Source organism: Nesoenas mayeri, assembly GCF_963082525.1.
Source record: "Nesoenas mayeri genome assembly, chromosome: 1".
NCBI lineage: Eukaryota > Metazoa > Chordata > Aves > Columbiformes > Columbidae > Nesoenas > Nesoenas mayeri.
Genome location: NC_137541.1, coordinates 66,413,295 through 66,440,801, shown reverse-complemented (window position 1 = coordinate 66,440,801; position 27,507 = coordinate 66,413,295). Strand labels below are relative to the sequence as shown.

At 43.8% G+C, this 27,507-nt stretch overlaps 1 protein-coding gene across 1 annotated transcript in view; it reads left to right on the top strand.

Annotated features, from left to right (window-relative positions):
• Positions 1 to 7,951: 7,951 nt before the first annotated feature.
• Positions 7,952 to 27,507, top strand: part of TMTC1 (transmembrane O-mannosyltransferase targeting cadherins 1) — a gene marked incomplete at both ends in the record, with an annotated part of 146,172 nt that continues 126,616 nt past the window's right edge. The window contains 5 exons of the mRNA XM_080350116.1: positions 7,952 to 8,271; positions 20,523 to 20,700; positions 22,395 to 22,468; positions 23,999 to 24,175; positions 26,109 to 26,309. Of these exons, the coding sequence (XP_080206242.1) occupies positions 7,952 to 8,271; positions 20,523 to 20,700; positions 22,395 to 22,468; positions 23,999 to 24,175; positions 26,109 to 26,309 (950 nt within the window). The remainder of the gene's footprint in view (positions 8,272 to 20,522; positions 20,701 to 22,394; positions 22,469 to 23,998; positions 24,176 to 26,108; positions 26,310 to 27,507) is intronic.

The following is a 27,507-nucleotide window of genomic DNA, read 5'->3' as shown; positions in this document are numbered from 1 at the left end:
TGAAAATCCTGCGCTCATACATGTGTGCTCATCTTGGGGAACATGAAGAAAAAACACATCTCCCCAGAGCATTTCAGGCAAGCGAAGAGTTTGCATTCACATGGATAAAAGGTGTGTAAGTATTGTTAGCACATATGGCTCATAACTCTAACATTGCCAGCTTTGTAGCCACAAAACTAATTTTGAAACGTTGCAGTAACAATGTAACAAAGCTCAATGCCAGCAAATACAGGGGAGAAAGTGATTTTAGCCAAAACTAAACAGGATTTGCACATGCTCTCACACCCTCATGTGTTCTTCATCCTGTTGCATCCCTGGATTAGGGTTTATTTTTCTCTCCTTATCTGGGTGTTTGATGGCTCTAAGCCTGTTATTTTCTTCCTTGCATCACTTCTTTAGGGCTTTGGTTTATAGTCTGTCCTCTGATCCATTCTTCGTGTAGTCTGTCTTCAGTTTAGGGAGGTCCTGGTAAGCTGCACATAGATGTGATGGCATCTTGATGACTTTGGTGCCACCTGTACCTGCCATTCTCACAGCACTTCTTCCACTGGTGCTTCCACAGCCAGATAATCACTTTTGTTCAGAATTGCCTTAATATTTTAATTACAAATTCCTTGAGTGTTGCGACATATTTTACCTGTCCACAACAGATGTACGAGGGTGCAGGTGAGCACTGAAGAGCAAGGATCACTGGGGAGGGTCCAATTTATCCTACCTCAGCTTCAAGGGTCACTTAGGTGCACGGTCTATGGAACAAATGGAGAGCGAGAAGGGAGCACTGAAAAGCCACCCCAAATATCCCCAGCTGCCGCTTCCTCCATCCTGCTTCCTCCTCACACCGCCCTTCTCCACTAGCCACTAAACTGGATTTTCAAATTAATTCCCTTGAGAAGCTGTACAGGTTTTTATTGCTTTGGTTTTAACTGATCTGTGAATTTCTCAGACATTTTGGGAAAACAGTAGCCGACGCTCGATGATATTTGCAGGTGAGCAGCAGATCTGTGTGACAGGTTTCCAGCATCGGTATTGGGTTAGGTTGTTCTAATGGCACTTGAAAACTTACTTTTGCTTTAACACAGCCAGAGCTCCTCAGTACACCTTGGTGTAAGAAGACTAGTGAGAAGAAGCAGTGTCCAGAGTGGCTCATGGATGCGTTGTTCTATCTGGAGTGTTTGTTCAACATAAACACTAGAAAGTTAAGCACTATAAAACAAAACTGTAGCTACTTGCAAGAATAAAATCCAAAGAAGTCACCTGAAAAAAAAGAAGTTGTGTCCCTTTCCCAGTAGCTTTTATGGAAACTTTCACCCTCCTCAAGTTACAGAGACTCCATGTGGCTTATTTTGCAATACAGATTTTAATATTTTTGCTAAAATTTATTCCAGCTGTTGCTAATTATAAAAGTATGTATAATATTATTATACAGAGTCTTGACTGGACTTGGTGCAGATTTATTCATTTGTAATTTTTCCACCTTAAATCCAAATATTAAAAAATAGATGAAAGGAAAGAAAGGTAATTGTAACCACTGGCTTCTAGTTCACCATGATGAAATTGAGCTCGCTCACTAATCAGAGAATAAATGTAGAGATTTCCTGATTTTATCCAACTGTCTGGTTTTATCAGACCACTTGCAGTGACTGCAATTCAATTGAAACTCGGGATGCCAGAAGATCTTATTTATGAATCAGTTACTTTAGGAGCGAACTGATACTGAATTCTGGCTCAAAGATGCCCAGGAAACAAAACTGACTGAATCTGGATAGGGAACAGGCTCGGGGTCTTTAATCTCTGTTCTTATTTTGACATATAAACTTCCAAGAGACAACTACATTGAGGAATTCAGCCAACTCCGAAGGCTGAATTGAACTGACTCAGATCAGTCCAAACTGAAAATGCCTCCTTTGCCTTGCCAAAATCAGATTCTTCTTCCAAATCCAATGCCTCCCTGCAGGAGCAGTATGAATCCCAACCACTAAATATTGATCAGAGTACTGTGCTCAAATCTGTTTCTTATGCTGCATTTGACTTTGGTGCCCTGTGCAGTTCAGTATGCAACTTTACAGCTGTGTGACAATTTGCATGTGCCCTTGCATGGCCTTGTAGGGAGCATATGGTGGCAGAGTTACTGTCTGTCAGCAAAGTTGTACTTTTAAAACAGCTTCTATTTAGCAAGATCCCAACTTCAAACAGCCTCACACCCATTCTGACCTGCTTGTGCTCAGAAACAATGTTCCAGGCAGAGAAAAAATGCAGAGCAGTGCTATACACTGTAAGTGAAATGAATGTTGGGTCATCTAAGTGTCCCTCATTCGCTCATGCAGAAATGGGCCTATCTTGAGTTGGGTTTTCCCTTTTTAATTTCTGTGGTTCTGAGTCATTAGCTGATTTCCATGAAGTACATAAAAATTCAACTTAAACTGTCTTGTGCTTAATCAGCATTAAATAGATGAATGTTAGAAGTGATAATTCTTATGGCTCAAGCCCTATAGGCTACACTTTTCCCTTGATCTGATGCCATAAAAAAAGATGTTTCAGGCAAGGGCAAGGCTGAGAACTCTCTTTGGCTTTGGAACATTTCTGCAGTGCTTCTAGAGAAGGAAAAGTGCAGATCCATGCTCAATACGGTCAGGAAAATTTCTTTCTCTCCTTCTCTCCTCAACACAGGGTTCTACACACCCAAATCAAGTGCATAAAAATGGAAAGTACCAATCTCCTCAGCTGATGAATGAATCCACTGGAGTGGGCAACTTCAGCAGCGTATGTCATAGTCTGTCTCTGCTCTGTAGGTGATGAATCCCATTATTCTCATTACTGGGATTTGTCCCACCTCTGTTTTGTCCTTGACCTTCAATCTGCGATGACCAAACTCAAGTCATTCTGCACCATTTGCTGGATGCCTCTCCCCTGTCAAATCAAGGACGTTCCACCCACCACGGTCATTCAAAGACCCTGTACAATCCTGCCCATAGACTGAGGCTTAACCTGAGTCTCTTCAAAGGCAGAAAATGCATTTGTTGTATGAGCTGAAAAAGAGATTCCCTCTAATCCAGTAACAACTATGGCAAGCTTTTTCTCAGCTTGAAATCTCTCATTTTACACAAGCATATGAAACAGGTGACAAATGGATGTGAAAATGGGTCATGGAGGATTCTGTGTTACTTGCCATCTGTGTCAGGGATGGGAAATGTGCGTCCATGGGGATCCACCAGGCAGCGCTTTCCATGTGTTATCTTCTTGTTGATATTGCTTTGTAAAGACTGAGGGGTTTGAATTTTCAGGGCTAATATTTGGCACATTCTGTGACTGCCACAGGGAGAAAGCTTATTAGGGGGTTGTGGGCTGAACTTTGAAATACTATGTCCCTATTGAAAAAGAGACGCCATCCTGAGGATATTTGATTTCTTTATCTCCTAAAGATCACAGGACCAGGGCAAGAACTTTTCCTCTCCTGCTTGTATTAATAATAGTACTTCTGGCTCTTGGCCACGGTTGAAAACGGAAGGAAAAACAAACTTTCACGGGGCTGTAGGAAGGATTCACCAAACATTAACTTTTTGTAGCCTGTATAGATCTAGAAGCAAACTGATAACAAGCAAAAAGGATCATAATTAGGATTTCTCCAGCCCAGTCTGGCACAGCGTTTCACTCCACCGTTGTAGTGCTCTTGGTATCTCCCAAGTCCAAATCCTACTTGGTTAAACAGAACGATGCCCCTGCACCGAACTCCTTGGAGGTGCTCTGAACCACACGGATTGCTGCCATCTGTCCAAAGCTCTTCCAACACAGATGGCGCATTCAATTCAAGATGCCAAACTCGGTTCCAGGTTTTGCAACACTCCTTTATTTAAGATGGCAATTTCCTTTAATAGCTGGCAGAACCTGGTAGCTGGCTGGCTCATTCTTTTTTTAAATTTAATTTAATTTTATTTTATTTTTTCTTTTAACCATAGGAACATAATCTGTATCAACTGAAGATTATATGCATGGCAGATACAGAGTTTCATCCTGGGGCTACTGAAATGAATTGCAAAACCATTCAGTGACTGACTACAAGCAGAAATCAATTATACCAGTTACCAAATGACTTGGTTTAAACATAAAATTATTTGTTCAGACAGCAAGAAACTATTTACATGTGCTACTTTTGAAATTTACCTCTAGCTATGACCATATGGTAATTTAACTTTTAAATTGTATTTACCGCATTCTTATAATTTAATCAGTCAATGCAAAGCCAAACTCTTCAGAACTCCATGTTTAAGCTTGAAACTCAAAACTTTTGCAGTTTCTCTCTGCCTTTGAGCAGTCACTATCTTCAGATAATAACAGATCAATCAGTGCTCAGCCCTTTGAAGTTTAACAGTTCAAATGTGTCTACTGCCTTGTATACCCTGCCGTATGTTTTACTCCGAGTGGAGGCTAAACTTTCCTACTTCAGAAGTAATGAGCTCTGCTCAATTAGCAGAGCAAGTTCTTTTGAGCATCGTGTGTAATTAGTTTCAAGGTCTCTAGTTTTAACAGCCATTTGTTAACAATCTTTTTATATAGCTGGCATGGAACTTGTGATTCAAATACAAGTAGGCAGTCAAATAGCTGGAGTGCTTCAGCTACACACATGATTCCAGAACCCAGCTAGGCTTTTCTGAGAAGCAATTTGGCTTTACATTTCAGAAGCAATGACATGGCTACTTTAGGTAGAGAAAGAATCAAGGCTTGCACGAGCAGGAAATGCTTCTTATTAGACCAGATATTTCTGGAGGTGGCAAAGCAGCTTTGGAACAAACCATCCCATCACTGGATTCTCTTCTTTGTCTCTCTCTTTCCTCTCTTTCTCTATGTCTGTGCCTGCCTATGTGTGTACAGACTTAAGACTCCATATACAGTGGTGTTCAATGTGTATTCTCCTGCTCTCTGAATTCTGGCTTTTTGCAGTTAGTTTTTATAGGTGGACAGGACTTCTGGCAATAGACAACATCTTGAATTCAGTCAGTGACAGTGACTGCTGCATGACTAGGTAATGTTTCCCTTTATGGATCAAAAGGAGAAGACTATGTGCTTGTATTTCAGCAGGTCTTGGTGTGGAGAACAGGTCTTCCTCCACAGCTGACTTGAGCACTGCTTTCTCTCTTTCACTTGTTTGCTTGAGGGAGGAAAGGAATCATCTGGTTTATCTTGGAGAAGTGAGAATAGATTTTCCTATCACAAGAGAAACTTGACAAATAATTGTTAACTACGCTTTGTGCATAACATTGTGATAAGTGCATTAAAAAAAAAAAAAAGGAGAAAAAGAGAAAACAAATAGGATTTTTCTCCCTTGCAAACTCTACGTTTCCATGCCAATAGCCACCATTGGTGCCCTCCTAAGGAGCATGAGGACAGAAGTAGTCCTGAATGCACCAGGACTGCCATCGCTTTCCGCGCTTTTTGATGTTGTCAAGCATGGTGAGTTATGAAAACGAATGGGAAATCGTAAATCTGTATAGGAAGTGATGTTATTTATTTTGGAGAGTATGTCTGTTGCAATCTGGCTGTACGTGACTGTCATAAGATATTGTCTGCAAATCCCTTGATTAGAAAAATGGTCTTTTATCACTTCTTCAATATTTGCCGGTTTAGACCTCTGTATTTTTGTGAGCTTTATGTGGCAAACTATTTAAGCTCGAAGGGTGGACAGTGGGACTTGTGACAAAGCAGGGACGTGTACCACAGTTTTGGATAATGAATGGAGAGACCCGTCCCCTGATGGCAGCCCTGGGCCCCGTTTCATGGCAGGAGTGGGCTATCGGTGGGTTGCCCCCAACCTGGGACAAGAAGTACAGAAGGTTGGAAGACATCAGTGAGAAAGGCTATGTGGACATTGATCCACACTGAAAATGAAGTATGGGGATTCTGTTGGGAGGGACAGCCTGCCGAAGCCCAGCTGGGCTGCTGGGTGCACTGGGTTTGTTTGGGTCACATTAGCAGTGCTGCTGACCCCCCTTTAGGCTGCCTAGCTTACCTGTGTGTGGTACCTCTGCCCCAGAGAATAGTTAGACCCTCAGCTGCCCATTTTAGAACTACAGGGGATTGCAGATTTTGTTTGGTACAGTAATTTAGGATGTCAAACATTACCTAGAGGTCATTTCAACCTTTAAATCTTACGTGTTGGTTTTGCTTTCATCTACATTACAGTCCGTCTTTCCCTTCAACCCCCCTGCCAGTACCTGACATTTTAATTTATGTCAATAACAAGTCCCAGTTCCACCTTTTAGGTATGGCTTCAGTAGTGACTTTTTTGTTTTTTCCCAGGGCTGCTGGGAACTTGTGGGCTTTGGTACTTCGGTGCCTCTGAATACCAGGCTGTTTCTGTGCCCATGCACAGATGTTGGAGTCTAGCTTTACCTGTCCAAGCCACGCAACTTTGGTGAAAATGAATAGCCATGCATCACCACAAATGGTTTCCCATGCTGGGGAAAACTCCAGGGAGCCGAATGCCAAAATCTCATCAGCTGCTTAAAGGGAAAGTTTGAGCGATGGCCCTGCTTCTGGTGGAGTTTCCTTCTGTTCCGGATGTAAACACGCTGTCCTAGTCGGACTTAACTGTTATTTTTAGCTATGACAAAAGTGCATCTGAAAAGCCTGTTCTGTTGCACTTGGAAAATACCAGATCACTCCAAGTGCCAAATATGCTGGGGGAAAAAGCATTCCTGGAGAGGGCTTGCCCCGGACGGTCTGCATGAACTCTTCACAGCTTCCGCTCCCCTCTTCTTCCCACACACGCACACACGCACGGAACAGCTTGGAACTGCACAGGCTGGTGCTGAACCATGCTCAGCAGATCTTTTTTCAGGAATAACTTCAAAGTATGTCCAGTATCTTCATTCACCTAACTGAACCTAAGCTTCTTTGCTAAGCAGTTTTATTTCTTTGGTTATAAGCAGGAGGTTTTATTTAAACAGGAAAAAAGCATTAAAGGAGTGTTCGTTTTTCTGTTTTCTGAAAAAGCCATGGCTGCCTACCTCTTATACGTGGCTGAGTAGCTGATCAGAACACAGCCTTTCCTTAAGCGAAAGTTGTTGGGAATTGTCACTAACACAAGAAAGGTCACATTTGGGAGGAGACGGACATAGTGCAGGCACTGAAGTAATGCTTTGGAGAAGGCAGCCCTCTGGTGTTTTCGGAAGGACAAGTAATGGACCAGAGTAGAGAAAACAAGTCCCATGGCACTAAACCGTCTTTCCCACCAGCAAGACACAGGGAGGACTGTTTGACACAGACGATGCTGCAGCCTGGATGGCGTGGACGAGCACCCACGCTGTGGAGCAGTGTGGATGCAGTGGAGCAGCACTGATACTGTGTATCAGCACGCGTGCTGTGGATGCTGTGGAGCAGCGCGGATGCTGTGGAGCCGGCTGGGACGTTCCCAGTCCCTAGATAAGCACGGACCGCAGGGAGGCTAGTCTTGCCGCGACCGGCCGTGGAGGGGGATGCCCGTGAAGGGATGGGGGAGGCCCTGGCACCAGAGAGGGCAGCCTTGCACTTGTCTTCCGCGGGTGACAGGGGCGACTCGCCGCACCAGGGCTCCGCTCCCAGCCCCGCAGCACACCTCGCCCGCGGGCGGCACGGCCTCGCGTGGGTGCTGCCGTGCCGGGAGAGCCTCCCTCTCTGCTGTGCGGGGGCCACCCCGGGCAGAGCCCACCCCGCCGGCGGGCCGAGGTGGCGGCGGGGGTGACAGCGCGGCAAGGAGCATGCGTGCGGGGGGAGGAGGAGGAGGTAGAGGAGGAGGAGGAGGGATGGCGCGGGGAGGCGGCCGCTGTTTATTTGCAGCCGGGCAGGCTGCGCCTCGGCAGAGCGCGAGTGGCCGGCGGCGGTCCCGCTGCCCGCCCCGCACCATGCGGGCGCCGCTGCCTTCCCGCGCCGCGGCGGCAGCGGAGCCGGGGCAGCCAGCGCGGCGCCCCGCACCCGCGCCATGGTGACGGGCCCGGCGCTGGGCTCCCGCTGCCGGGACCGAGCCGCGCCGCCCTCCCCCGACCCGTCCCCGCCGTCGGCGGGCGGGCGGCGCGGCGGAGCGGTGGCAGCGGCGGTGCTGGCGGGGCTGTGCGCCCTGTGCTACGGCAACTCTCTGCGGGGCGAGTTCGTGCACGACGACGTCTGGGCCATCGTGAACAACCCCGACGTGAGGGCGGCCGCTCCCGTGGCCGCCGCTTTCTCCAACGACTTCTGGGGCAAGCGGATGGCCGAGAACACCAGCCACAAGTCTTACCGACCCCTCTGCGTTCTCACCTTCAAGTAAGTGCCCTCCGCCGGGTCGGGGGCAAGGGGTGTCCCCGGGCACCGCCGCCTCCCGTCCCGTGGCTTCGTGATTCAGCATTTCTGCCCGGAGCTGTACGGGACGGGCTGCGCCCCGGGGGAAGGACGGCGGGGCTGCTGCCGCCGGGGCGGTCCGGTGGAAGTTAACTGCAGCAGAGGAATGATGAGGAGCCGCTCCTGGGGGAGGCTGCCGCTCTCCCGGCAAGTGCCCCGCTTCCCTCGCCGTTCGGGAACAGGTGGCGCCTCTTCCCCAGGCTGCCGGGGGATAAAAGTGAAAACGGAGCATTTCTGAAAGCTCTTTCGACTGAGAAGGGTGTTTAAATAGAATTCCTCGTGAGTTGCTCCTCTTACTCATCCCCTCTGCTTTATCTCCAGTACTTTTCTCTGCAATTGAATGATCGTGCCAGAAACTTACCCGGTGCTGTTTTGAAGCAGCCCGATAATCATCCTGACCTTTCTTTTTAACGCGAAGGGAAAAGGTACCGCGCCGTTTCTCGCAGCCAGCCTGGCAGCCTCTCACGGCAGTCACGGAGTTCCCCGCCAGCCTCGTCTGCTTCAGATGTTCCCTGTGTACCGGGCAGAGTTGTTGAGGAGTTTCGGTTTTACTGGAATAAAGAGTAGCCGGGTAGCGGCAAAGTGACAGTTACCATTGCTCATCCTAGAAAGAAAATCCAGATACCTCTCTCTCTCTCTCTCTGCGAGGAGAATAATTTGCGGCAGATCAGCTTAGTTACAATTCATGTAGTTTGTCATCCTTTCCATTAGCTTGTTCTTTTTTATTTTTTACTCTGCTGAAACATAAATGATGGTGAACGTTTGCCATGTTTTAGTATTTAAAATGATGAACTCGTGTATCTGGGTGATGTTTAGCTCTAGGGTTCTGTTTGTGGGTGATCGGTAGATGCTGATTACAAACCCATAGCAGGCATGAAGCACACACCGTATAGAAACTGGAAAGTAAGTCAGGAGCAGGTGTTACTGGAACCTTGTCACTCTGCTAATTGAGTAACTAGCCATTAAAATACCTGATTTATAAATAACAGTTCATGAACTGCATGAAAAATTGCATGTTTCTGTGAGGCACAAGCAGTGTTTCGGGGAAGGCAGCGTCCCTTCAGCATTCCCATGGAGCACTTGCTGCCCTTTGGTTGTAAGGGTGGGTTTGGAGCCGAGAGCAGTTCGTGTTGGCTGTTGGGGGAAGCGGGGCTGGATGGGAACGGGGTGGAGTATCCCTGATAGAGCAAAACTGTGAACAGCACAGACCCTTGTAAACTGGCTTGTTTAGGTTTTGTACCTTCTCCTGGAAGGGGGGGATCTCAGCAGTTTTCCATAGAGAGTGAAGGCAGCCACAGGCAGAGCTGGCTTTGTGCACACACGGTGCCTTCTCCATCGGGTGTCCAGCCAAACTGTTGCACTTTGGGGAGCCATCTCATTAGTCTGTTCCCTCCAGCAATATATCTGGGGGTAATCTGAGAGGTGAGTGAACCTTCATGTATCACCACTGACCGCGTTGCATGCGATATTGGTGCCTATCCGCTTCCTAGATCAGGTTGCAGGATTGAGGTTATGTTATGCTAATTAACAAAGAATCTTAAACTTTAATAATGGAATGGAAACTAAATGCTTCATTTCCCGTTTATATGTCTTGACTCTGAGCTGGTTTTGCCTTTGCTATTTAAAGGGAGGGAGGGTGTTTAAAAAAAAAGGATGAAGTGCTGTCTCCGTCTAGTCCTTTTTGGAAATTAGTGAGACTAATTTTGTGAGCAAGATTTCACCCTCAAGTGCTCATAATAGCCGTACAGCTAAGACATAGGGTCAAAGGCAGAGTCATTTGTTCACTGCTTGGCATTGCATTTGGAATGGGGAAGGAATCGTTTATCTTCCTTGGCTGCAGAGGAAGATTATTTCCACCGGGTCCCTTCTAGCCCTCCAGTTTCCACGTTCTTCCCATTTCGTTTCTACCAGTTGTGTGTCAGAGGAAGATGTTAAGATGTGGGTGGAGTGGATCCTCCAAACTCAACGCTTCCAAAGAGGCTGCAGGGAGCTTTTGCCAAGTGACACTGAGCCTGTGGTAGAGCTGTGCTCTGCCTGCCTGAGCCACCCACCCCTGCCTTGCCCAGCCAGAGGTTGCTGGTTGCTCTCTGTCCACCCGCAGAAGGAAAAGAGTTTACCCTGGTGCTTGTCAAACACTCAACAGGAACAATAGGCTTTTAAAAGAATGGAAATGAATGTTGTTTGTTAATTACTTCTGTTAGAATTTACTGTATCTACTTAGCATACTTGAGGAAACTCTGTGATGTGTGCGTCGGAGGATCTTGCTGAGGAAAGGAAGGGGGGACCAAAGTATTCTCGTCTATTTTTATTTTATTTGCTTGTTTTATTTTATTTCTTGTGCTAATTTGGCCAAATCCAAGGCATTTTAATAGTAGTGTGCTTCTTTGTACCTGCCTGTTGGCTGTGCTTCTGTTGCATGAAACTTTCATCTGGAAGGGCTTATTTTGAGTCTAGCTGTACTAAGATTAAAAATCTGGGAGATCTCCAAACTGCATGTACAGAACAGATGTGAAGGGTGGGCTGAAATTTATATCTACAGCTCCACTGGTCTAGAGAAACTTAGTCTCTTTTCTGTCTTTTGTGGCTGTGAAAGGAAGGACTCAGGATGCCCTATGGACTTTTCATTAAGCTGAATATATCCTACATATATGATACATATTCCTGAAATGGTCTCAATTTAAAAAATTTTATCACCCATCTGTCAGAAAAATGTTAATGAGACATTGCTGGAATTTTGTAACACTAGTTCAGTGTCCCTGATGAACTGGAAATCTTAAGTGACAGTCCTCTTTCCTGTAGACTAATACTCTGGAGCCAAACAGTAAAAAGTGCTCCAGTATTTGATGCTATTCACACCGGATCTGTCAGTATGAATGATCAGAGGAAAATGAGAGTGGCCTGTGTTACTGGAACCATTAAGAAGAACTTCAATTATTCACAGAACTGCTGCATTGTTTTGCACTGATTAACGTCAGAAGGGAAAAAAAAACCCGCACTTGGACTGTTGAATTAAATAATGTTTGCTTTGCATCTTTGAACTCCTCTCACCTTTTCTCTTGGCTTCAGTAAAGTAAAGGAGTGTTAAAACTAGTGGGTTCAGAAGCATTCCTGTTACATATGGGTAACTGTTGGGTGACAGGTCTAGCACAACTCCTCATCTGCATAGGAGCTGACATGGTAGGCAGTGGTTTTGCCTAGCCTTTAGGAAAAACTTACTTCATACTCTCTTCTCCAGTTGCTCGCAGATGTTTACCTGCAGCTATTTTCTTTTCCAATAAGTGATTCAATATACTTCTTTCTAAAGAAGGTGACTTTTCGGATAGGATATACTATTTATTGGTGTCTTCCCTATAAAATGTTAAGATGAAGGATGGGAAAAAAAAAAAACCAACCTGTCAGTTCTCTAATTCACTCAAGATTTTATATTTAAACTGGGTGCTTTCTGTCTTACACCTTGTCTCCACTAACAGAACTTCAGTGAATCATTTATTCCCTCAGTAGCACTTGAGTTATTCCTTGGTTCCAGTGGTTTTGCAAAAATGTTTCTCAACTGTTGAAGCAGAAGGTGCAATCCTCAGTGCTGTTTCCCTCCCTCTTTCTCTTATTCTCTGCCAAATCCCTATTTAGATAGATTTTCAGCCCAGAAACAAGTAGGTGATGGAGGTTTGATGTAGTCAGCAGCACAGCCGACTTAGCCTGAAGGTGTGCAGTAGTAGGAAATGGTGAGAATGAAGCCTTTTGAAAAACCCCAATGCCAAGATTTAAATACTCTTAATCACCGATCAGCCTCCTGTTTTTGCAGGTGGCCCAGAAGTGAAGGCCCTGCCTGCTCAGCCTCTTTGGCAGCAGGATGGGGGGCACTGCCAAGGCAGATGCTGCTGAGGGAGGTGTCTCAAGTGACAGGTCACCAGGGACAAAAGGAAAAGGTGGTCACAGGTCTAGGCCATGTAGCTATGACAGAGACTCAGGAGGATGACCCTAGGCAGAGAAGCACAGGAGATACCTGGTCTTCTTCGAAAGAGGTGGAAGTGACTGTTCACTGTGAATCTTCTTGGCTCCATGGGAAGGGTGTAGGGGTGCCCACTCCAGCTGCTGCTGGGGGGCTCTGGTGGCCCAGGAGGAGAGGAGCTGGTGGGGACAAGCTGTAAAGCGGAACACAACTCTCCCACCAGAAAAGACATAGACAAAATTTGTACACACACTCATCTTACTAGTACTTTGGCTGGAAAAAAACTGGGTAAAAGATACATTAAAAAGGTCAGGCTGTGCTCAGCTGCTGACTATAGAATGGATGACCCTTCAGATTTGCTCACTGAGACTGATGGGCACTGATGGCTTGGGTACATACATGTCTAGGAAGTAAATGGGACTCTTCAGCAATGCTTCAGTATTCTGTGTGGGCACCTAGAGCCTCACCTAAGACTACCAGTGGCTTTGGATCAAAAACTTAAGTGGCTGTGAGCTTGGGTTAGATGTAAATACTTAGCCAAAGAGAAAAATAATCCAATAATTCAGTGCTGACCTTCTGATCTATCCAGTTGCTTATAGCTGATCCTTCTGTTTTTTCAGCTGTATCAGTGGCATGGGTTTCAAGGACCAGGAGCTTAAGAAAACTAAAATAACCTGGAGAAGAAAAAAAAGACTTTAGATTTTATTTGTTCTTGATTTAATACTATATTACAGTTTGACATCACAAGGTAATATAGTGCAGCTATAAAGTGCCAGGTTCAATACACACTGAACAAGTATTTTCTTTGCTCTGTACATCTCTATTAGGGCAACATCACAATGTTTAAGATTGTGTTAGTATTTCTCCTCTACAGCTTAGTCTAATATTTCTACCTTAGCTATAGCGATCACTCTCCACACTGATGCTGTGATACCTGCCATGAAATTGATGTCGGACTGGTGTAGCCACACCGGGCGACGTGGAATTTGTGAACAGAGGTGCAGTTGCTTTTATTAGGCTGGTTGGGTTATAGCTGGAACATACAGACACATTTCTAGGCATATCAGCTTTTCTTCTGACCCAGAGCAGAATGCCTTGTTGCCATTTCAGGCCTGGGACAGGGTGCGTGTGCCTCAGAGCTTGTTTTTCCTTCCCCAGTTCCAGGTGCACAGAAGTCCTCCCCCCCTCACACCACCTTGAATGTAATTTTCGCAGCAGGTGTCTGATGTTTTTGGCTGTAGGTTTGGGCTGCGTTTCTCTAGGGGGACCAGCAGGGTTGCTTTTGGTCCCTGGAAGTGGGCCAGGACTCCTGGAGAGGGTCAGAGGGAAGGTCCATGCCCGGGAGGGAAGGTGCAGGCCTGGCTGGGGATCCCTGTTGCCATGCAAAACCACGTTGGACTTCTGCCTAGCCGCAATGTTTTCTCAGTCCTTAATACCCAATAAAATTTGTCTGTCTCCTGAATTAAAAGCCTTTTGTTTTGAGGGGAAGAGCTCACTAAAAGATCCAGGTGGATATTCCTGAAAGACTTGGCTGATGTGAATCCAGTCACGCCTGTGTTTGCTGCTTGCTTCAGTGGTGTTTTGTCTCTGTTTAATACCTACCAATTCCTGGGGGGTTTCTCTCATCTGGCATCCTATTCCTCTTGCACCAATGTCACCCTTAATTTCCTTTAGTCTTCTTCTACCTGAAAGGCTCAGCTTTGGACCAACCTTCTTCCCCACAGGAGCATCCCTGTCAATACTCTTTACAGTCCATGAAAATAAAGTGCTCTGGCTGCTGCTGGTTAGCTAAAGGCATTTCTCTGCATTTACTCGCTGTGTTTCTGACTGCTTTCCTGGGCTTCCTCATTTATTCTCTCTCAGATTTAAAAGGAGAGGGGGAAAAAAAGTGCTGTTCTCTTTTCACTCACTATACCTTTTTTTTTTTCCCTTTGCTTCTGTATAAATTAAAATGGCACTTTCTCCATCATCTGCAGCTTGAGCTGAAAGATTACCAAATGTATTTTAAATTTGGTGGAAAAGCTCTTTTACCTAGTTTGAAATGTTCTCTTCTTTAAGCCTAATAACTTTAGATTTCTTGTAACGTTTTATCTTTTTGATGAACGAATGTCCTGGCTTGGTTCTTGATCACGTTCATCTCTTACTCTCTCAGTGCTTGCAAGAGGACTGCTTGATGGCTGCTAAAGAGTTTCACAAGAAGTTAATTTCCTTCAGTGCATTCCTCCTGCCAAACCAATGCTCATGAATAATTTGGAAGACAGCCTCTCTCTTGTTCAAAATCTGGGTAAAATGATGCCTGGTTTGTCAATTCATAAATTGCCATTTTCTAGCTTTTAAAAAAATTTTGCAAGGCTGTTTACAGAGACAAATCTAAAGCTATGTGAATGATGCTTTCAGTATGCTTAACACAGGAATGATCATCAAACCATGCTTTCCAGAGTTTCCCTAGAAATTTCTGCCCTGGCATATTTGCCACTTCCAAGGTGTTGCTGCTTCCCAGTCTAATTGTGATTTCTATTTTATTTTCTTAACTGTACTGGAAAGCAATAACCTGCTTTGAATGCCAACACTTAACTAGTGCTCTTGTAAAAGTGATCACTCTTGTGCTCTAAGGGAATTGCTATAGCCTGGGAATTGATATGGCCTCTGTCTTCTCACCCATCCCCGTTATAGCAAATCAGGTAACAAACCATTTAAACCTTATTGTCCGTTTAATTCTGAGGCATTGTACTGTACTATAAAAAGATTATCAGCACAAAGTGATGCTGCACCGCACTGGAAACTCTGCTCCGCTTGTCCTGGCCATTGCACGAACACTGCTGCAAAGGGGGCTTATCTTCTTTTTATTGCTACAGGTTTTTCGTTAATCTTTGAGCTGTTTCCACATAGAGCTTCAGGCATTATTGCCACTGATGCAGCTGCACCATTTTTGGAGTGCAAATGCTCATTTTCCTGGCACACAGTGGATGCATCTGTGGAGTTTATAAGGAGATTCCGCTGTGCACTAAAATTGGGCATTAGTTTGCATAAAGTTTGTCATTTATATCACACAATTCCAAAAGAAAGGGAAGATCACAGGAAGCTTAATCTGTCCTTGTATGTTAGATTAATTTATATAAATTTGCATGTGAGCCTTCCTCTATAAAAACTGAGGGGTGGTTTATGAGATGTGGGATGCTCTGAGACTTTCCATTAAGTGTTACTCGCTAATATAACAAATTACCATCGTTATCGTGTGCGTTTCTATTTCATAAGATGTTGTGGTTTTGTTAGCCTTTTGAAAATAATAAACCAGATTAAACTAAACAGGAGCTGCCCAGGGATAATAACAAAGTCTATAAAAAAGAAACTCTCCAATTATGGTTTACAATATTATTAAATCATAAGAGGTCTTAAAAAAGGTTGAATGAGTCTTCATGTGTACAAGTGGATAAAAAGCACTATATTAGAGGCTGGGGGTGCTGGTGATCATATACCGTAATTGGATATGTATGGGATTTATCTGTGAGCCTGTACTCTTGTGGCATAGACCCCTCTGGTGCTGGGCCTGCTAGGATGAAGTCACCAAATCCCACTTGATTTCCAGCCCCTCTGTACAGGGAATTGCTCACCCAAGGAGATATGTCCCTGCCCCATGACTTATCTAGAGGAGGAGTAAGTGCCTGTGGCTTGAGGGTAACATGCAGCATGGTCCCTGCTCTACAAATGCCGTTCTTCAAATGAGTCAGTGGTGCTGGGGCAAGGGAGGGCAAGTGGTTAACTGGTGCTGGTAGATGTTGCTTATTCTTTTAAGAGCAAGAGTGAGTTGCTTTATTCTGGAGAGCTCTTTTACAAGCTCTAGTCAGTGGACCTTCAACAACTGGTGCCTGTGAGAGTCTCCCTCTGAGAGCAGAGCCATGTAATTCCTTTTCCTAGAGAGGAATGGAGAAGCTGCTGTAGGTGGGAAGGCAAACTACACCGCTGTTCCCAGGAGACATTGATCAGCCTTAACAAAATCAAGGGATTTATGTGTTAGGGCATATGCCTCTTATTTTGATATACTTCCTGCTTGGGCATGCAGTTTTGGCAGTGATGTGCCTTGGGTGTGACACTCTAAACCACACACACTGCAACACTTGGATGTTGGGACAAGATTCTTCGCTTGAATACATGTTACAGTGCAGCTTTCTCTGCCCTGATGGAGCATATGATCAATGCTGGGATGTCTATAATTTTTATTTTGCTGGTGGCTTGGGTGATGCCCAGCACCTCTGTTGGAAGGTAACTCACAATCATAGAATTGTATAATCATTTAGGTTGGAAAAGACCTTTAAGATCAAGTCCAACCGTTAATGTAACACTGCCAAGTCTACCTCTAAACCATGTCCCTTAGAACCTCATCTATGCATCTTTTAAACACCTCCAGGGATGGTGACTCCACCACTTCCCTGGGCAGCCTGTTCCAATGCCTGACAACCCTTTCTGTGAAGAAATTTTTCCTAATATCCAATCTAAACCTCCCCTGGTGCAACTTGAGGCCATTTCCTCTCATCCTAAATGTCACCTAGTATCAAGAGACTGTTCCTTCTTCTCCTCCTGTCTCCTGGGCTTTTGCATTTGAACTGCCATTCACCACTTCTCAGGAGGCTTAGCACACACTTTGCCTCCAAGGTCTCCCCCAGCAGAAGTGTTGAAACAATGCAAAACTCTTCTCCAAGTGTTTCACAGGTGGTACCTTGAGGGAAGACCTCCTTGTCTGAGATGATGGTGTCTCTTCTTTCAAGTAACTCGATTTCTAGGAGCTTGGGCACTTGCTTTATTCAGTCCTGAATCTTTAGAATACTATTTGCCAACATCTTTCCGGTTTGACAAGAAGCCATTTCAAAAAGCCTGGCCAGCCTGAAGTATCTGCTCTTCTATCTGTGTGCTCTACTGAGCCTGTAATATGTGTCTTACAGGTTGTGCTTTAGCTCAGGCAGATGTTGCGATCTTCATGCAGAAGCGACTAGGGTCTTCTAGCCCACACGATGGTGGAAATTAGAAATGACGGTAGCATTGGTGTCTTTTGAGCTTGCAACTTAAACGGCGAAAAAACTTTCCATTTTTATGAGGCAGTTTAAATATGGAAACATAGGGACAAACCTCTCTTCCCATAGCAGAGTACAGTTACTGCCTCAGAGCTCTTGTTCATGGACATCATGTTGGAGAAACACCACTTCTTTCTTAATTTTGACATTCCTATCTCTGTATTACTCTCTTTGTTTGCTGAGCTGTATGCTGTGTATAATTACTACACAAGTCCATGGTAATACTGCTGCCAATAGACAAGACTGTATCTCTGTAAGGGTATTAAAGTTTAAGGAGGGAGGAGTTATTTTTGTTGATTTACCCTTCCCCTCCCACTGCCTTGCCCAGAATTTGCTCTGTAGTTGCTCTGCAGTGGAACAAATTTGGCTTTCCACAATAGGCTGCTTTTCCCCCTCCATGGGTAGATGAGTGTGCTGGGGAGCTTTGCAAATTTCTTGTGATTTGGACTAGAGCTGTTTGGAGCCCCAGATCTGCTCACCTGTTTGACGTACAATAAACTCAACCACTGCTAACATTTTAAAATTGTTATGCTGGGATAGTTTCAGGACAAAAGAATGTTTCCTTCATTGCCATGTGGCCTAATTTCTTATGACAAAGAGCTTTAGCAGCAAAAAACACTGGTGTGAATATAGCACCTGCGCACATTCACATTGAGCGTTCATGGACCACCAAAGATGGTGTTTAAAATATACACTAAGGCATGCTTGCAGTCATATTTTGCTGTTTAATGGAAGGCTTATCTGAATACCACGGTGTTGTTATGCTTGTGTTTTGTTCTGATTTTTTTTTTTTAAGAAAAAGGATACTCAGGAGAATAGCCAAGCTGTGAGGCTGATGCTTTTACATAACTGTTTTCAATAACTTACATCAAGTAATTCATAGTTTACTAGCTTTTTTGACTTGATGTTTGCCTCAAGAAGGGGTGTGACAAGCCTACCCTGCCTTTGGGATGGGTGACATGATGGGGTCAGGAAGATCCCTCCCCTAAAAGGTTCTGCTTCTCCTGCCAATAGACTCATTTTGCAGGATGGGAAGTGATCAGATGTGATCCATGGAGACTAATGCAAGAATTTTTTTTCAATAATGTTGTTGGATGTCATGTTTTTAGTGATTGCTCCTCACAACCTGGCCAAATAAATAAATTAGAATCTCTCACATCTTGGTGCGTGGGTTTGTGTTTCGTGATGGCCTGAGCACTTGTCCTCACGTGCACACATCTGCTTTCTCCAGAAATGAGGTGGCCAGAGCACACTTTGGCTTTTGGGGTGGGATGATTATGAGCACGGTGCTCCATCTGGCTGATTTACAGCCAGACATGATTCATTTGTATGAAGAATGGCTCCTGCAGATGGTCCCTGCCATTGCGCACATCTGCAGGTGCCTCTGATGGGACCTTTGTCTGCACTGGGGCAGGGTGGCCCTGTGTGGCCCCTTGTTCCCTGCAGTGCCCGTGAAAACAAGGTTTAGGCTTGAAAGTTCCTGCTGCCGCAGTGTATTTACAGCTGAAACTCTGCCTGGGTGTCTGTTATTGACATTTGTTGTGGTTCGTCATTCTGTGCTGGGAGAAATGAGGGAAAGTGATGTATACTGCTACCCTGAAGTGGCTTGCAGGAGAAATGGGGAAGGAAAACAAACAAACAAACAAAAATTAGAAAGCCCTGACTCTTCACATATTCTTGAGTCACTCAGACTGATGTCTTGTCAAAATGTAGCTGCATCAACCTATACTTCAAAGGGAAAGGTCAAGTCATGCAAAAAAGTCGCTTTTCCCAAACTCTCTGAGTTTCAGCTATTACCTCCATTGCGAGCAGAGCAGGAATGCACAAGTAAGTCTCCTGGTCTGGTGAAGTTAGACTGGCCTGGAAAATGCAGCCCAGGACAGATAGCACTCTGTTGCTTCTGAGTAAGGAATGTAGAGAGCATTTATAAAAAGCATATGTTGACTGGCCCTCACAGACACAGCACACCTCCTCTGTCTTACCAAAAAATCCGAGGTGCCTGCATAGTAGCAACAGCTTGGTGGCTTTGCTGTTGCATTGTGTATGTCATGGGAGACCTGGAGTCTGCTAGTAACAACAGGAAGGATTATTGGCCCTTTAGCATGTTTACAACTACATGCAAAATATTTAGATTGAGTCTTTTTCCCCACTGGGTTTCTTGCGTATTTTTTAAAAATTTCTTTTAATGTTAGTACTTTTGAATTCCTTGTTCATATATGGAGTCTTCCCTAGATAAAGACACCATGTGTATGTGTGTATAAATATATATATTTGTCAAAATGCACTGATGCAGTTAATTCTAAAGAGAATCGAGTTATCTTCAACAGCATGTAAGTCAAAGCCTGTCAGCAGCTGTTAAGCAAGATGGCTGTAAAAAACAGTGACCAGAAAAATGTGTTAATACATGCTGTAAAACAAAACAAATGTCACAGCAGCGCCTTTTCTTTTTTTTTTTTTTTAATGATCGACATAAATAATGAACCATAATTGTCTCATTGAGTCTAGGGTGATGTTAGCTAACATATCTTTAATATGAGTCATTATAAAAAGAATGCTAACTAATACACCAGCTTATTAGTGTAATCCTGATGTCAGTAAAGCATTTAAATAAATGCTTAACCTTCAGTATGTGAAAGTATTTTGAAAGATTAAGGGGAATAAGTGCATCTGTAATGACAAGCAGGTGCTCCAGCACCTTACCAAGTCCTTGTCTTGGCTGTGCCCAAGTGAAAGCATCTACTCCATAGCAGAAAATAGCTACCCATATTGTAAAGATGCTGCTTGGCTGAGACAACCACAGAAGGTGACAACAGGGAAACAGGCTGAGTGCTGTGCTTCTGGTGTTGGCTGGAGTTATTTGCTGCTAAGAAAGTACAGACCTCGTCTTACTGCAGTCAGCTTCACTGGAAGGGCACAAACCTCTCTCATCTTGGTGTCAAGAAGGTTGCCAAATTCAACTGCATATTTTATAAATTATGGAAGTGTTTTCTCTTTAATCTGATAAACCAGAAGTTCAGAGCAATTTTCACTAATTAGTTTAATAGCACTTACATTAGAAGACTGCAAATCAGGCAAAAAGCATAATTTAGAGTGTTTGAAAGATGTCTTGCTATTACAAGACCTCTCCAGTCTAGTAATGGTTCCATTTTGTTTCCTTACAGGTTAAACATATTGCTGGCTGGTATGAACCCCTTCTATTTCCACGCAGTGAATGTAATTTTACACTGTCTAGTGACTCTTGTGCTGATGTACACTTGTGACAAAGCTGTGTTCAAGGACTGTCGACTTGCTTTTGTCACGGCGCTGTTCTTTGCTGTGCATCCCATTCACACCGAGGCTGTAAGTATGTGACACACACACAAAAAATGGTGACACAGAAGCTAAAAATAAATGCATACTTTATTTTTTATTTTTTTTTAAAGAAGCCTCTGAGTCATTCAGAATACGGTACTTGTGATTTTTTCTGTGGAGGAGCAAAGGTGAGAATATGCTATATTTAAAATAAGTTGCAGGAGTCATTAAAAAGAAGTGAATTCATACTTGCCATCTTTCTGCTCCGGCACTAAATTCTAATTGACAGTTCTAATCAGCGATGCTGGGAATAAATGGATAGTCATTCAGCTGATGAAAATGTCGAGTCTTCCAAAACCAAAGGCCTCGGCGAGGCCACGCTCTCCTGCTGGGACATTGTTGCATGCCTTGAGTCATCTCCTATAGTCACCAATTTAAGGGAGAGAAAGTGAAAGGAGCATTAGCGTGTGTTCTGGATGAGATCTCTCAGATAGAAGTGATGTGACCCGTGGATTAATTTATCTTGATTTCAGTTAAAAGCTAAGAGTATCATCTTCAGAAAAAACTTATTGGTTTAATAAACATCACGGTAAGTTTACAGGGCGACAGCTCACATTGGATGTTTTTCTGTTTGCTATGGTAAAACATTTAAAAACATATTCATGCTAAAACTGCAATCTGTTAGCGTGGGGTTTCTATAGATAAAATGAGCCTTGCTGTCTTTGAGAAGGAAATGCAATGTCTAGCTATCCGTACTTAAAGAAATGCCCTCGTTAGCTGAGCTACCACTGGCATCACAGGCTCTCCTTACGAGCCTTTGTAAATGAGCGAGGGAAACGGCTGCTGCAGCTGAGAACTTTTGAGGAGAGATTACCTTAATAACAAAAAGCCATGAGCTTTACAGTTACTCCCTGTGCTGTCTCGTGTGAACTAATCAGCAAGGCTCCTTTTGATAATGCAGCTTTATATTATAAGGGAGGTTTTAGAAGAGGTGCTCTTTGAATTTATTTTTGTCTGGGTCAGAACTTAAAAAGGTTAAAATAAATGCCAGAGCACTGAATATAGCTTAATTATGTAATGTTAAAAGAGGCAAAATTTCAAAGGGCCTTTTATTTGCTTTATGGGCAGCTTTTAGATCTTTATGAAATGGAATATTGAAATAGTTTGTAAAAAGAGTGTTTATACATTCTTCTTCAGTAGTCCCTTTCTTATAAAAAGATTTGGTTAATTAATATGTAGAAAAAACTCTTATAAACTCAGATTATTCAGAAAGAGAATAAATTACATACCACTTTATCACTTTTTGGTGATAAAGTTTATTCAAATATTAATTATTAACTCTTTTCTATAGAATAAGTCTTCTCCAAAGAGTTGCTCTGTCCTTAGTCTTTTTCTTTAACAAATCTCTATTCTGGGAGTTGGACGTGTTTCTCTCTTGAGCCTGACTATACAAAATTAAAACAGATCCCTAAAATTGGCATTTCTTTATGCAACTTTATTAATGTTTTAATAAGAACATAAAATATGACTTAACTTTTGGTTTACTCATTTATTTTGCCCAGCAGGAAATCCAGCAGACAAAACTGAGCGTATCCTACACTGACTAAGTAACAATTCAGTATGCTGAGAGAGGATGATGCTGAAAGATAAAAAGCTTATAACAGTATCACCCGAAACAGCCACTGAATGCTCATGCCTTTTATATTTGTGCTTTTACACCTGTGTGTCTCTTTTCCTTTTAGGTAACAGGTATAGTAGGCAGAGCGGATGTCCTGGCCTGTCTACTCTTTCTGTTGGCTTTTCTCTCCTATAATAGGTATGGATCCTTGCTATCAGTTGTGATAATATTATATGTTCTGGCTTGAGGAGGGAGCAAAGGGGAAACCTGTCAGTTTTCGGTTGTTGCTGGCACTGGAACTTTCCCCAGCTGTGCCCTGGCCCTGCTTCCAGCTGCAGTGCCAAATTAAGTGACAACAAATAAACATAAAAACAGAAGTCAACATTTAAAGCCCCCTCTTAAGGCTGAGAGAGTTGGGGTTGTTCAGTCTGGAGAAGAGAAGGCTCTGGGGAGATCTTATTGTGGCCTTTCAGTACTTAAAAAGGGGCCTGTAAGAAAGCTGGGGACAGACTTTTTAGCAGGGCCTGTTGCGATAGGACAAGGGGTAATGGTTTTAAATTGAAGAAGGGAGATTCAGGCTAGACATGTGGAAGAAACTTTTTACAATGAGGGTGGTGAAACCCTGGCCCAGGTTGCCCAGAGAGGTGGTAGATGCCCCATCCCTGGAGACATTCAAGGCCGGGCTGGACGGGGCTCTGAGCAACCTGATCTAGTTGAAGATGGCCCTGCTCATGGCAGGGGGTTGGACTGGGTGACCTTTGAAGGTCCCTTCCAACCCAAAATATTCTATGATTCCATTGACATTACAGCTGACCGTACTCTAGAGGAAGGCTTGTAGAGCTAAAAATGCCAAAAAAATGTTTTTGATGGAAGGCAAATTGTCTCTATGTAGAGTGGAGAAAAGACACATGCCTGCCTTTAAAATACGTGCTGTGACTGTGAGACTCAAATACCAAGTCTCTGAGAGTTAAGGATTGCATCTAGACCATTAGTCATTCTTTTCAGATGAAAACTTGGCATTGTTTGCTGAATTGTGTCCTAAAACTGTAACTGAACAAGTGTAGATAAGAAATAGCTTTACTTGGATGGAGTTTCTGTCCCTTTTGCGTTGTTGTTTCATTTACAAATAGCACTGCGTCACCATCATGGCAACGTGGAAAAACTGCTTATGTCCCCCTTGGGTTGTTAGTTATAAATCTGCAATGCTGTTTTAGTCACAAGGTTTCAAAGGTGTAAAATGGGTAGTGACTTTGCAGAGATCAGCTTGTTTGATTTTGGTTCTTCCTTGCCTCACTCCCTCTTGTCCCTGCCCAGTCTATTAATGATTAGGACACATCTTTAACCCGGGGGAGTGTGGGTGGAATGAAGGAATTTTTGCTTGCATGGTGCATTTTGTCACATAAGGAAAAATAAGCATGTTCTAAATGATGGAAAGCAGGTGTTTTTCTGCCCTTTCTGTCATTGTACTTTGCCTTCCTCTGACTGTTTTAAATCCATTTGTCTTTTTCCTTCCTCTGCTCAAATTCATGGTGCACCTCTCAATATTTGTATCTTCTCTTCCTGTGTCTAAGCCTCTCTTTATTTATCAGTGAACACTGTAGATTTTTTTGTGTTACTTATTACCAGGATCTTAAGAAATTAAGGAAAAGTGCCTCAATATTTGTGTGAATGTAGTAAATACGAAAAGAACAGAAAAGTTAAAGTATTTATGTCAAATCTGTTTTTCAGGAGTGTGGATCAGCTTTATGTTGGGGAACATTTCCCTCCCACTGCCTCCCCATTCTTTTTGCTGCTTAGTTTATTCCTTGGGACGTGTGCAATGCTGGTGAAAGAAACTGGAGTCACTGTGTTTGGTGTGTGCTTGGTTTATGACTTCTTTTCCCTCTCCTGCAATGGACTCAAACTGTAAGTAACTTGCTAGTCTTGCTGCGCTTTTCAAGTGTTGCCACCTGTGTGTGCAAAATATATACTATTACATACAGCACTGTGGGAGATGGACTTGCCCTGCTGAATCAGATGGCACTTATTTGGCAAATTTAGAAGTCACCAAAACTTCATTCTATATTTTTTGTTGTTGTTTTTACTCTGCTGCTCTCTGATAACTTTTGCTGGGTAAATAGACCAGATGTGAAGAACTGTTCTCTACAATCCTCAGTTCACTCTGGAAAGACTAGTATTTATTTTTCTCTGTGGGGTTTCTCACTGAAGCATCAACATCTTAACATTTCTCTGGCCTAGCTCCTTCCATTTGCAGCATCTGCTTGATTATTCAGTCATAATGGCATGGGTTGTAGAAATATATGAGGTTTAGTAGTAAAATCAGGTTTGATCCTTTCTGTCCTTACAGGATGAAAAAAGAGGGAAAATACCCAGCCATTTCTGGAATGATTTGAATAATTAGCAGCTCTCAGCAGTCACCAGAGAAAAATCAAATACTTTGAAGTTTGTATCCCTCACCCACTTCGTGTCACAAATAACTGTGCTATTCTGTATCCCCATTAAGAGTTAGAGGTCTTTGTTTGATAGAAGCTGTCTTTTATCCATTTCTCTCTCAAACCATACCTGGTGCAGATCTGTTGACAAGGGAGTGAAGGTAAGAGCTGACTGCTACTGAGAATGGGAGGTCTCGCTCCTGCCAGCGCTTCTCGTGTTCCCACTGGTGCTGTCCCACAGGTGCCAGAGCCTGTCACACCCCTGCCTGGGCTAGTCTATGTATGTTATAAAAAAAGGGCACTGAATTTGTGTTTCTGCAGTAGTAAATTAAATCAGCTCCCAAAAGGATTCAGGGAGTGCCAGAGCTGGCACAATGTGAGAGCCGCAAATGCAGGGAGAAGCGGGACTCCGCTTTTTAAGGAGCATTGTGGCTTCCCTCCTGTTTCAGCCCTTCCTCTAGGTCCTAATGGACCACATTTCAGGCCCACTCTGGCCCTTCTAACAGCAATTGCAATCAGGAGGCAGGTATGATGGATTGGCAAAGGGTTCCTCCTATTTTGACCTGATAAATATCATAACGGTGTATCTGGTGGGCAAGTAGCCAGCAAGGAGTTTTCTGTGGACTGGTAGCCTGCCTGCCTGTTAACACTTGCACTTACTGTCTGCCAGGTGTGTTCCAGGAGCTGCCTGGCTAAAGGTAACACAAATGTTAATTAATTGGGGGAAAGTCTGTGCCCTGCTCCTTCTCCCTCCCCTCAATCTCACATTCCAAGGGCCTTATCAGGTTATTTCTTTGCTTCAGTGGCATCCAGTTGCCCAGATGTAGCAGTTATTTAGCTTGCAGGAATGAAGCTCTGTGGTCCAGATGTGCTGCATTTTCAGATTTGCTCTGGTTGCAGGTATTGTGCACTTTTTTGTCTCTGTGATGCTCAGGATTTTATGACTGTATCTGACTTTTTTAGGGGGAGGCAGAAAACCAGCAGCCTTCTACATGTTGCTGCAACTCATCTCCTCCTGCTCCTTCTTCCAGCCTGTACAGATTTGATTTCTGTTTCAATGAGGCAGAACATCAATTATTTTCTGCAGCAAAAAAATAGGAATGGCACCATATTCTTCCTCACAGTGCTTCCCATCTTACCAGAGGTCCAGGGAACAGCTTGATACAGGAGCGCTCATCTTCTGTTGCTGCAGGGTCTCTTCCTCTAGATCTAGTTAGGAATTAATAAATCCTGTCCTCCCAACACATGAAGATTGTATTTTGGATTAAATAAAATGTCATCTGTTGTAGTTAGATACCATGTTGTGTTGTTTTCGTAGTGTTCAACCTTTCAATAGGTAAGCGTGGAAAATAAAAATCCTTAAATCCTTTTCCCATTTCCCCTCTTTTTTCTCTATGCATAATCAGGAGAAATGGAGGGATCCACCAGAGGCCTGCCCGGCATCCTGCAGCTTCTCCCTCGCTGCAGGTCCCTTCGTCAGGCCGGGAGAATGGGAAGCATCGGTTCACTCACCGGGGCACCTGGAGCTCCTGCCACCCAGCATCACCTGAGGAACAGCAGAGCGGTGGCCCTTCTGTGCCCAGCAAAGCCATGTGGGCCATTCGAAGGTACTGCTGGCTACTTGCTGCTCTCGTTGTGGTTTAGTTTGCAGCTGAGCCTACCTTAAAATGTGAAGTCACTTTGTTTTAGTCGGTTTTTTTTCCTGAAATGTGCTGTAATTTTTATTAACGCTACTGGAGAGGGAAGAGAGGAGAAGGTGGGAGGAAGGTCAAGGGAAGAAAGAGGAAGAAGAAATCAAAAAGTGCATTTCTTCTGCTTGGGAAGAGGAGGCTATCTGAGGACTATCCATGTCTTGAGACTTTCTATTCTAATCTGATATTGCTAGGCAATGCTCTCTTTCCCAGCTTCTCTGCTGAGAAAGCCAGAACTGTAATGCTAGTTTGACTGGGAAGAGGGAGAATATGTGCATGTGTACAATAATGCCTGTAGTGAAGTGAATGCAGTGTGAGCAGGGTATTATGTGATACTGCTATATGGATGTACATGTCTGTGGGTATAATTTCTGCACATGAGTGTATGTACACATGGATATGTGAGTATGTGCATATTTATGTAAATACACCAAAGCAGAGGTGATGCTCACTTTTGCTTTATGCTTGAGGATGTACATATAAAGGTAAGAGATGGGCTCAGGCAGTAACAGAAGAATTTTCACTGGTCATGTCCAGCAGTTCTTGGCATGTTAATTGTTCACCTTGCTGGGGAAGAAGGGCCCTCGCTGTGACTCAGGGCCATGCTCTGGCACTGGACCCGCACTTGGTGCCCTTATTCCTGTGGGACAACACTGAGTTAGTAAACGTGACTCAGCAGCCATGGATCCGTGCCAGAGTGTGGGTTTTTTTTTCTTTTTAACCTTGGCCTTTGTACAATTTCCCCAGTAGCCCTTGCCCAGCTTGCCCTTTGTTGTCGACTTTTGTTTCAACTACGAAACGGTCACAGTATGTTTTAATTTGGAGACCTGTAATAATGATTTCCCCCACACTGCCTATTCCTTGGAGAAAAAGTGTTGTGTTCCTTAAATAGATCAGGAATTACCTGCTGCAGTTCTCTGATCATGTAACAGCTGGCACCTGAATGGGCCCCATGCAGCACTCCTGAAACCTAGGAAAAAGAGTGGTTTATTGCCACATAACACCTCTCATTACTTAGTTCAGTAGGAGCTATTTGCATGTTGTGTGTGTTTTTTATTATTATTTTTTTTTAGTGATCTTCTTGCTGCATCAGTATTGATGGCATATAGATTTT